This window comes from Hyla sarda, chromosome 1, assembly GCF_029499605.1.
Source record: "Hyla sarda isolate aHylSar1 chromosome 1, aHylSar1.hap1, whole genome shotgun sequence".
NCBI classification, from domain to species: domain Eukaryota; kingdom Metazoa; phylum Chordata; class Amphibia; order Anura; family Hylidae; genus Hyla; species Hyla sarda.
The window spans coordinates 2,859,069-2,871,424 of NC_079189.1; the positions used below are offsets into that span (position 1 = coordinate 2,859,069).

At 46.0% G+C, this 12,356-nt stretch overlaps 1 protein-coding gene across 1 annotated transcript in view; it reads right to left on the reverse strand.

The window, feature by feature from the left end:
* LOC130305034 (zinc finger protein 850-like) overlaps positions 1-12,356 on the reverse strand; it is a 201,202-nt gene that overhangs the window by 1,939 nt on the left and 186,907 nt on the right. Inside the window, exons 13-17 of the mRNA XM_056551973.1 lie at positions 4,366-4,453; positions 3,195-3,368; positions 579-705; positions 393-481; positions 155-263 (exon numbers count right to left, since the gene is read on the reverse strand). Coding sequence (XP_056407948.1) covers positions 155-263; positions 393-481; positions 579-705; positions 3,195-3,368; positions 4,366-4,453 — 587 coding nt within the window. The remainder of the gene's footprint in view (positions 1-154; positions 264-392; positions 482-578; positions 706-3,194; positions 3,369-4,365; positions 4,454-12,356) is intronic.

The window sequence follows — 12,356 nt, forward strand, 5'->3', positions numbered from 1 at the left end:
TAACACCTCCTAGAATTATTACATACCTGGGATAACACCTCCTGGAATTATTACATACCTGGGGTAACACCTCCTGGAATTATTACATACCTGGGGTAACACCTCCTGGAATTATTACATACCTGGGACAACACCTCCTGGAATTATTACATACCTGGGGTAACACCTCCTGGAATTTCCTCCTTCACTTCCCTCATACACGGGTGATGGCCCCTCATCCTCTCTTCTTCATCCTCCACTTTATTATTAGTCAGATCTCCCCCCTGATGTGACATATAGAACAATTCACTACAATACAGCAGACAGGAGGAGCAACAGAGACCCCCAAAATCTACCCCCACATCTATGACTGCAGGACCCCCCTATAGAGATATAGGATCAGCCTCATCTACCTGATTCTTCTCTGGGAAATTTCCCTCTGGACAGTCCTGGGAATACAGAGGGCGGGAACACCTCTCGGGTGGATTTCTATCAATGACTTCTGTAGGGAACACACAGGGAATGAATACATCAGTGCTGGATAGATTTCTATGTTACTAGGAAGTGAGAATGATATCTATATATATGTCTCTTCTTACCTTGTGATGTGAGGGGCCGGTGATCCTCCATCATGACTATGTCCTGGTACAGATCCTTGTGTCCTTCTACATACTCCCACTCCTCCATGGAGAAATAGACCGCCACATCCTGACACCTTATAGGAACCTGACACACAATGATACAGTCATCACCAGACCCCTCCATTACTGTATAATGTCCCAGCAGTGTCACCTCTCTAATCATCACCAGACCCCTCCATTACTGTATAATGTCCCAGCAGTGTCACCTCTCTAATCACCACCAGACCCCTCCATTACTGTATAATGTCCCAGCAGTGTCACCTCTCCAGTCATCACCAGAACCCTCCATTACTGTATAATGTCCCAGCAGTGTCACCTCTCTAATCATCACCAGACCCCTCCATTACTGTACAACGTCCCAGCAGTGTCACCTCTTCAGTCATCACCAGACCCCTCCATTAGTGTATAATGTACCAGCAGTGTCACCTCTCTAATCATCACCAGACCCCTCCATTACTGTATAATGTCCCAGCAGCGTCACCTCTCCAGTCATCACCAGACCCCTCCATTACTGTATAATGTCCCAGCAGTGTCACCTCTCCAGTCATCACCAGACCCCTCCATTACTGTATAATGTCCCAGCAGTGTCACCTCTCCAGTCATCACCAGACCCCTCCATTACTGTATAATGTCCCAGCAGTGTCACCTCTCCAGTCATCACCAGACCCCTCCATTACTGTATAATGTCCCAGCAGTGTCACCTCTCCAGTCATCACCAGACCCCTCCATTACTGTATAATGTCCCAGCAGTGTCACCTCTCTAATCATCACCAGACCCCTCAATTACTGTATAATGTCCCAGCAGTGTCACCTCTCCAGTCATCACCAGACCCCTTCATTAGTGTATAATGTCCCAGCAGTGTCACCTCTCCAGTCAACTCCAGACCCCCCCCCATTACTGTATAATGCCCCAGCAGTGTCACCTCTCCAGTCATCACCAGACCCCTCCATTAGTGTATAATGTCCCAGCAGTGTCACCTCTCCAGTCATATCCAGACTCCTCCATTACTGTATAATGTCCCAGCAGGGTCACCTCTCCAGTCATCACCAGACCCCTCCATTACTGTATAATGTCCCAGCAGTGTCACCTCTCCAGTCATCACCAGACTCCTCCATTACTGTATAATGTCCCAGCAGGGTCACCTCTCCAGTCATCACCAGACCCCTTCATTACTGTATAATGTCCCAGCAGTGTCACCTCTCCAGTCATCACCAGACCCCTCCATTACTGTATAATGTCCCAGCAGTGTCACCTCTCTAATCATCACCAGACCCCTCCATTACTGTATAATGTCCCAGCAGTGTCACCTCTCCAGTCAACACCAGACTCCTCCATTACTGTATAATGTCCCAGCAGTGTCACCTCTCCAGTCATCACCAGACCCCTCCATTACTATATAATGTCCCAGCAGTGTCACCTCTCCAGTCATCACCAGACCTCCTCCATTACTGTATAATGTCCCAGCAGTGTCACCTCTCCAGTCATCACCAGACCCCTCCATTACTGTATAATGTCCCAGCAGTGTCACCTCTCTAATCATCACCAGACCCCTCCATTACTGTATAATGTCCCAGCAGTGTCACCTCTCTAATCATCACCAGACCCCTCCATTACTGTATAATGTCCCAGCAGTGTCACCTCTCCAGTCATCACCAGACCCCTCCATTACTGTATAATGTCCCAGCAGTGTCACCTCTCCAGTCATCACCAGACTCCTCCATTACTGTATAATGTCCCAGCAGGGTCACCTCTCCAGTCATCACCAGACCCCTTCATTACTGTATAATGTCCCAGCAGTGTCACCTCTCTAATCATCACCAGACCCCTCCATTACTGTATAATGTCCCAGCAGTGTCACCTCTCTAATCATCACCAGACCCCTCCATTACTGTATTATGTCCCAGCAGTGTCACCTCTCCAGTCATCACCAGACCCCTCCAATACTGTATAATGTCCCAGCAGTGTCACCTCTCCAGTCATCACCAGACCCCTCCATTACTGTATAATGTCCCAGCAGTGTCACCTCTCCAGTCATCACCAGACCCCTCCATTACTGTATAATGTCCCAGCAGTGTCACCTCTCTAATCATCACCAGACCCCTCCATTACTGTATAATGTCCCAGCAGTGTCACCTCTCTAATCATCACCAGACCCCTCCATTACTGTATAATGTCCCAGCAGTGTCACCTCTCCAGTCATCACCAGACCCCTCCATTACTGTATAATGTCCCAGCAGTGTCACCTCTCCAGTCATCACCAGACTCCTCCATTACTGTATAATGTCCCAGCAGGGTCACCTCTCCAGTCATCACCAGACCCCTTCATTACTGTATAATGTCCCAGCAGTGTCACCTCTCTAATCATCACCAGACCCCTCCATTACTGTATAATGTCCCAGCAGTGTCACCTCTCTAATCATCACCAGACCCCTCCATTACTGTATTATGTCCCAGCAGTGTCACCTCTCCAGTCATCACCAGACCCCTCCAATACTGTATAATGTCCCAGCAGTGTCACCTCTCCAGTCATCACCAGACCCCTCCATTACTATATAATGTCCCAGCAGTGTCACCTCTCCAGTCAGCAGCTCAGTGATACTGTGGATGAGTTCTAGGATCTTCTTCTGTATCAGTGAGTGAGGTGGATGCTCCATGATGGGGCCCCGGGCCCTGCTCCGTCCTCCTGACTCATGGTGATGGCTGCTGGGGGCCACACACTCCCCCCATGTCTTCACTATGGTGTAATCCTGTGTATGGAGAGAGACAATGAGAGACCTCACCTACAAAGAGACATCCAGAACATAGAGCGGCTCCAAAGATGGGGACAACAATGGTGGAAATGTAGATTGGGACAACAATGGTGGAAATGTAGTTGGGGACAACAATGGTGGAAATGTAGATGGGGGACAACAATGGTGGAAATGTAGATGGGGGACAACAATGGTGGAAATGTAGATGGGGGACAACAATGGTGGAAAAGTGGATGGGGGGACAACAATGGTGGAAATGTAGATGGGGGACAACAATGGTGGAAATGTAGATGGGGGACAACAATGGTGGAAATGTAGATGGGGACAACAATGGTGGAAATGTAGATGGGGACAACAATGGTGGAAATGTAGATAGGGACAACAATGGTGGAAATGTAGATGGAGACAACAATGGTGGAAATGTAGATGGGGGACAACAATGGTGGAAATGTAGATGGGGGACAACAATGGTGGAAATGTAGATGGGGGACAACAATGGTGGAAATGTAGATGGGGACAACAATGGTGGAAATGTAGATGGGGGACAACAATGGTAGAAATGTAGATGGGGGACAACAATGGTAGAAATGTAGATGGGGACAACAATGGTGGAAATGTAGATGGAGGGACAACAATGGTGGAAATGTAGATGGGGACAACAATGGTGGAAATGTAGATGGGGACAACAATGGTGGAAATGTAGATGGGGGACAACAATGGTGGAAATGTAGATGGGGGACAACAATGGTGGAAATGTAGATGGGGGGACAACAATGGTGGAAATGTAGATGGGGGGACAACAATGGTGGAAATGTAGATGGGGACAACAATGGTGGAAATGTAGATGGAGACAACAATGGTGGAAATGTAGATGGGGGACAACAATGGTGGAAATGTAGATGGGGACAACAATGGTGGAAATGTAGATGGGGACAACAATGGTGGAAATGTTGATGGGGACAACAATGGTGGAAATGTAGATGTGTCACCTCACCTCTCCGGTCAGCAGGTGAAGGATCTCCAAGGTGAAGTGTAATATTCTCTTAGTCATCTCATTCCTGTCCTTGTCCATCCTTTTGCCCCTTATAAAGGTGGAGAATAAAAATGGGTTGTAAAGAAGAAGTAAGGCTGCATTCACACCACGATTTGACCTTCGGTGCACAGATATGATTTTGGAAGCTCAAATCGTCTGAAATCGTATCAATGCACAGCAGACAGATACGGAGCCTTTAACTATTATGGGGCTGCGGACTCGATTGTAGTCTGCTAGTGACAACGATCTGGTCATTTTCTCAGCACATTAGATTTTTGACACGGACTGAAAAACTGGATCCCCTGAGAAAATGACCAGATGGTAGTCACTAGCAGACTACGATCGTTTCCGCAGCCCCATAATAGTTAATGGCTCCGTATCTGTCCGTACCTGTCTGTGCATTGATACGATTTCTGATGATTTGAGCTTTCGAAATCGTATTTGTGCATTGGAAGGTCAAATCGTGGTGTGAATCGTGGCGAATCGTGAATCGTGGCGATCACGAGGCCGGAACACTGTGACATCACGGCTCCGCCCTGTGTGACGTCACTCTCCGCCCACTCAATGCAAGCCTATGGGAGGGGGCGTGACAGTTGTCAGCTGATGATTGCCGATCACAGGGCTGGAGTACTGTGATGTCACGCTCCGCCCCCTCAATGCAAGCCTATGGGAGGGGGCGTGACAGCTGTCACACCCCCTCCCATAGGGTTGCATTGAGGGGGCGGAGCATGACATCACATGGGGCGGGGCCATGACATCACAATGCTCCGGCCACGTGATCGCCAGTAATCAGACCCGGAGCGAACATGCACCGTGGACTGATTGTAACGGGGTGCTGCGTGCAAGATCACCAGGGCTGTGGAGTTGGAGTCGGACAAAATTTTGGGTTCCTGGAGTCGTAGTCGGCAGACAATGCACTGACTCCGACTCCTACTAAATTTAGATTGGAATAAAAAAAAATTAAAAAAAAGCAAGTTTAAATGTCCCAATTCACAAAAAGTTATAATTAATGACTTCTCTACTTTAAGAATAAAGACCAATGCATGCAGGGCCTCATGTAACCGCAAAACGAACACGTTAAGTGACCGTGAAGAAGCTTTTCATGTGCTTCACTATATGGCACGCAACGCACAATTAGGAGCGGCAATACTTATACTTTCCATAGTGTTGTGTTCTGCTGTTACAGGGAACCCATGGGTAACCTCGCCTCTCACTGATAAGGGGTTAAGTAAATATGTTTTTTGCAGGACTAGAGACACTTGTATAAGTGAAGGGAATGGAGGGTCACTAATTCAAGACTGAAGCTGTAAACCATTGGAAAAACTGCTGCCATTCACCTAAGGCTATAAAAACTTGTAAACTCGATTGTTAGCTTAAAGGGGTACTCCACACCTAGATCTCTTATCTCCTATCCAAAGGATAGGGGATAAGATGTCAGATCGCCGTGGTCCCGCTGCTGGGGACCCCCGGGATCGCCGCTGTGGCACCGTGCTTTCATTACTGCACAGAGCGAGTTCGCTCTGTACGTAATGACGTGCGATACAGGGGCTGGAGCATCGTTACATCACGGCTCCGCCCCCTCATGATGTCACAGCCCGCCCCCTCAATACAAGTCTATGGGAAGGGGCTTGGGGGTCGTCACGCCCCCTGCAATAGACTTGCATTAAGGGGGCGGGCTGTGATGTCACGAGGGGCGGAGCCATGACATCACGCTGCTCCGTCCCCTGTATCGCCCATCATTTTGCATCGAGTGAACTCTCTCTGTGTAGTAATGAAAGCGCGGTGCCGTAGCTGCGATCCCCGGCGATCTTACATTTTATCCCCTATCCTTTGGATAGGGGATGAGATGTCTAGGGGCGGAGTACCCCTTTAAAGTTGACTATGGGATTCTACTAGTGAAATTATGTTTTATAATAAATGCCCCTTCTAGGATCCTCCCACTGCCCTATCTTCAGCAGCAGATCAGCACACAAACTGTTCCATACAGTAGACTGTTGGCTTCCCAGACAGTAGTCCTGTGGTAATGACAGGTATGTGGCCTTTCTTTCCTTCAAGGAATCTATAAAATACATTCACATATCAATACAGAGGAGGCGGAAGTACAGAAAACTCCGGAGTCGGAACATTTATCTACTGACTCCACAGCCCTGAAGATCACAGGGGATCCCCAGCAGCGGGACCCCCACGATCAGGCATCTTATCCCCTATCCTTAGCGCCAGAGTACCCCCTTTAAAGTATCTAAACCCCTGGTATCGCTGAGTGCATAAATGTCCTAACTTCAAATATAATGTTGACGATCCTGCACGGTAAATGCTAAAATACGGTAAATTATTCCAAATACATCAAAAAAGGCCCATCCAAACAAAAATGTTACAGATAAAAACTACAAGGTGCAAAAAGTGACCCTCATACATCCTGTATACGGAAAATCCCAGCTTTATGCCTAAATATATTGTTTGTAAAAAAGTAGCTTTTTTTTAAGTAGTACAGTAATTGAAAATATATCTTAATTGTATTTCATTTTAATTGCATTAACATATAATTTTAAACATAAAGTGCTCTGCTTAACCCCCCCACCACCACAAACATTGCTGTTTTTTTGCTGTTAAAATTTCCCCCCTCAAATCTTAAAGGGGTACTCCGGTTTTTAATCAACTGGCGCCAGAAAGTTAAACAGATTTGTAAATTACTTCTATTAAAAAATCTTAATCCTCCCAGTACTTATTATCTGCTGAATACTACAGAGGAAATTCTTTTCTTTTTGGAACACAGAGCTCTCTGCTGACATCACGAGCACAGTGCTCTCTGCTGACATCTCTGTCCATTTTATGAACTGTCCAGAGTAGCAGAAAATCCCCATAGAAAACATATGCTGCTCTGGACAGTTCCTAAAATGGACAGAGATGTCAGCAGAGAGCACTGTGCTCGTGATGTCAGCAGAGAGCTCTGCGTTCCAAAAAGAAAAGAATTTCCTATGTTGTATTCAGCAGCTAATAAGTACTGGAAGGATTACTTTGGCAAAACAGGACACACAGCTCCTCCCCCTCCGCGCTGTAAGTTACGGACTGTTTCCTCCGCGCTGTAGGTTACGGACTGTTTCCTCCGCGCTGTAGGTTACAGACTGTTTCCTCCGCGCTGTAGGTTACAGACTGTTTCCTCCGCGCTGTAGGTTACGGACTGTTTCCTCCGCGCTGTAGGTTACGGACTGTTTCCTCCGCGCTGTAGGTTACGGACTGTTTCCTCCGCGCTGTAGGTTACGGACTGTTTCCTCATCGCTGTAGGTTACGGACTGTTTCCTCATCGCTGTAGGTTACGGACTGTTTCCTCCGCGCTGTAGGTTACGGACTGTTTCCTCCGCGCTGTAGGTTACGGACTGTTTCCTCCTCGCTGTAGGTTACGGACTGTTTCCTCCGCGCTGTAGGTTACGGACTGTTTCCTCCTCGCTGTAGGTTATGGACTGTTTCCTCCGCGCTGTAGGTTACGGACTGTTTCCTCCTCGCTGTAGGTTACGGACTGTTTCCTCTGCGCTGTCTCACATAGTGACAGTGTTTATTCCCCCTCCAATCCCTGACTGCCATCTCCTATTTAACCTGTTCCCACAAAATATGGTACATGTACATGGTGATTAGGGCTGACTTGCCGCATCACCACATACATGTACCTGATGATATTAACCCCTTAAGGACGCAGGGTTTTTCAGTTTTTGCACTTTCGTTTTTTCCTCATCACCTTTTAAAAACCATAACTCTTTCAATGTTGCACCTAAAAATCCATATGATGCTTACTTTTTGCGCCACCAATTCTACTTTGCAGTGACATCAGTCATTTTACCCAAAAATCTACAGCGAAACGGAAAAAAAAAATCATTGTGCGACAAAATTGAAGAGAAACGCCATTTTGTAACTTTTGGGGGGCTTCCGTTTCTACGCAATGCATATTTCGGTAAAAATTACACCCTATCATTATCCTGTATGTCCATACGGTTATAATGATCCCCGACTTATATAGGTGATTTTGTCGCACTTCTGGAATAAATCATAGCTACATGCAGGAAAATGTATACGTTTAAAATTCTCATCTTCTGACCCCTATAACTTTTTATTTTTCCGTATATGGGGCGGTATGAGGGCTCTTTTTTTGCACCGTCATCTGAAGTTTTTATCGGTACCATTTTTGTATTGATCGGCCTTTTTGATCGCTTTTTATTCATTTTTTCATTATATAAAAAGTGACCAAAAATACACTATTTTGGACTTAGGAATTTTTTCGCGCGCACGCCATTGACCGAGCGGTTTAATTAATATTTTTTTATAATTCGGACATTTACGCACGCGGCGATACCACATATGTTTATATTTATTTTTATTTACATGTTTGTTTGTTTTTTATGGGAAAAGGGGGTGATTTGGACTTTTTTTTTTGCAGTGTTATAGCTCCCATAGGGACCTATAACACTGCACACACTGATCTCTTATACTGATCATTATTATCCCATAGGGACCTATAACACTGCACACACTGATCTCTTATACTGATCATTGTTATCCCATAGGAGACTATAACACTGCACACACTGATCTCTTATACTGATCATTGTTATCCCATAGGGACCTATAACACTGCACACACTGATCTCTTATACTGATCATTATTATCCCATAGGGACCTATAACACTGCACACACTGATCTCTTATACTGATCATTGTTATCCCATAGGGACCTATAACACTGCACACACTGATCTCTTATACTGATCATTGTTATCCCATAGGGACCTATAACACTGCACACACTGTTCTCTTATACTGATCATTGTTATCCCATAGGGAGCTATAACACTGCACACACTGATCTCTTATACTAATCATTATTATCCCATAGGGACCTATAACACTGCACACACTGATCTCTTATACTGATCATTATTATCCCATAGGGACCTATAACACTGCACACACTGATCTCTTATACTGATCATTATTATCCCATAGGAGACTATAACACTGCACACACTGATCTCTTATACTGATCATTGTTATCCCATAGGAGACTATAACACTGTACACACTGATCTCTTATACTGATCATTATTATCCCATAGGGACCTATAAAACTGCACACACTGATCTCTTATACTGATCATTGTTATCCCATAGGAGACTATAACACTGCACACACTGATCTCTTATACTGATCATTATTATCCCATAGGGACCTATAACACTGCACACACTGATCACTTATACTGATCATTATTATCCCATAGGGAACTATAACACTGCACACACTGATCTCTTATACTGATCATTATTATCCCATAGGGACCTATAACACTGCACACACTGATCTCTTATACTGATCATTGTTATCCCATAGGGACCTATAACCCTGCACACACTGATTGCCAGCACTATTCACTGCAAAGCCATAGCTTTGCATTGATCAGTGTTATCGGTGGTCGATTCCTCAAGCCTGCATCTCAGGCTTGGGCAATCAATTGCCAATCAGATGCGCTGGAGGAAGGTGAGTGACCCTCCTCTCGCGTCCTAGCTGACCGGGACACCGCATTTTCACTACAGTGGTCCTGATCAGCCCCACCAAGCAGCCGGGAAGGTTTTACTTTTGTTTTAGAAGTGCCGTTCAACTTTGAACGCAGAGCTAAAGGGCTAATAGCGCGCGGCACCGCGATCACTGCCGCATGCTATTATCCCTGGGTCCCGGCTTCAGTTACATGCCAGGACCGACCAGATATGACACGCGGTCCCCAGCTTGGCTGGTTCAGCTTGGCTGTGCAGCACAGCCGAGCTTTCCTGAATCCGGCCAGGGACCAATGGCAGCTGTCCTCTAACAGAGATCACTCCTATTGGTCCATCAGTTCTGATGGGCCAATAGGAGGGATATTTGTGGGGCTTCCTCCTTCCCCCTCTCCTGTTGCTTCAGACAGTGAAAGGGGGCCTCATTGGAGGAGGCCACCCGCAGCACTCAGGACCGCAGTGTCTATTAGGGTTACAGAGGGAAGGAGCTCCCTCTATTCCTGATCGGCGCTCTGCAAGGTGATAGCAGAGCGCTGATGGTTGCCATAGCAAACGGAGGCCTGACAATGGCCTCCGTTGTCATGGTAACAGAAGCTTATCAATCTCTACCTAAGTTAGAGCCTGATCTGCTATACTATGCCTGTCAGTGTAAAGCTGACAGGCATAATTAAGTGGAGTACAGATGCGTACTCCGCTGAATTATGTGTATGATCAGTAAAAGAATAAATTACATTTATGGCGGTATCTAACATAAATTCCTTCAAATCAACTTCAGAACTGAACTGGTCCCTGAAAAATATGATTTAGAAATTTTCTTGAAACTCTGGAAAATTGCTGCTAAACCTATAAACCTTCTAACATTCTAAAAAAGGAAAAGAATGTTTATCCAATGATGGGAACATAAAGAAGGCATATTGTAGATGTAAATTAATCATTAATTGGGTGCGGCAAGGCTATTTGTTGTACAAGCAGAATTTTTTTTTCCCGATAAATTTAGGAGTTTTTCAGCAAAAACTCTAAATATATCAAATCAAAATGTACCACTAATGTAAATTAAAATATGTCACGGAAAAAACAATCTTTAAATTAGGTACCATATTTTTCGCCATATAAGACGCACCCAATTTTAAAGGAGGAAAATCAAGAAAAAAAAGATTCTGAACCAAATACAATGTAAAGTATAGGACAGTGATCTTCAACCTGCGGACCTCCAGATGTTGCAAAACTACAACTCCCGGCATGCCCGGACAGCCGTTGGCTGTCCGGGCATGCCATGAGTTGTAGTTTTGCAACATCTGGAGGTCCGCAGGTTGAATACCACTGGTATTGGAGGTTATTCTCACGTGTCCCCACCGCTCCGGACCCCTCACCGCTCGTCACCGCTGCCCTGGATGTCGCCCTCCATTGCTGTCGCAGTGTCCCCGGGGTGTCCCCTTCGATTCGGAACATCTCTGCTGCCAGGTATCCTCGCTCTCCGTTGCTGCCATCACGTCGCTACGCACGCCGCTCCTATTGGATGACGGGACAGCGTGCGCGACGACGTGATGACGACGAAGGAGAGCGCCGGCCATGCAGGGGATCCCGGCACGGAGCAGACACTGAGGAGGCAGGTAAGGTCCCTCCCGGTGTCCTGTAAGCTGTTCGGGACCACCGCGGTGAAATCGCGGCATCCCGAACAGCCCAACAGAGCAGCCGGGTAAGTTTCACTTTCGCTTCAGACGCGGCGGTCAGCTTTGATCGCCACTTCTGAAGGGTTAATACAGGGCATCACCGCGATCGGTCATGTCCTGTATTAGCTGCGAGTCCCGGCCGCTGATGGCCGCAGGGACCACCGCGATAGGACAGGGTTTTAATGTGTATTCGCCGTATAAGACGCACCAACTCCCCCCCCCCCCCCAGTTTTGGGGAAGAAAAAGTGTGTCTTTTACGGCGAAAAATTTGGTAATTTTTTTGTTTACCTTTTTATATTCTCTGATATTTTTGGGGTATTCCACATTGTGCTTTTGCTTTATTTTATTTTTAAAGGCTTTACTTCAAAGTATCCATATGTTCCTCCCAGGATTCAACATCCTGAAATCCTTCGACAACAGACGGAATCTAAGACTCAGGTAAGTCGCGGATCAATGAAATGAGATCCGTGTGTAACGTACAACGTATCCTTCACCTTTCTACCCATTTAGAAATATATGAACTCGTCCACTGGTGAATTCCGGGACTTGTTTTGGTGAATATCTGCTCCTACTTTTATATACTTTGTCCTATTTTTCATCAAGTTTTCTGACCTTGGGACTTGTTGTCACATTGATTGTGTAGATTGGAGTCCTCCTTTAATTTTGTGAATACTTACGTTTTTTCCTCATCACATTCTAAAAATTATAACGCTTAAAGTTTTCCACCTACAGACGCATACGAGGGC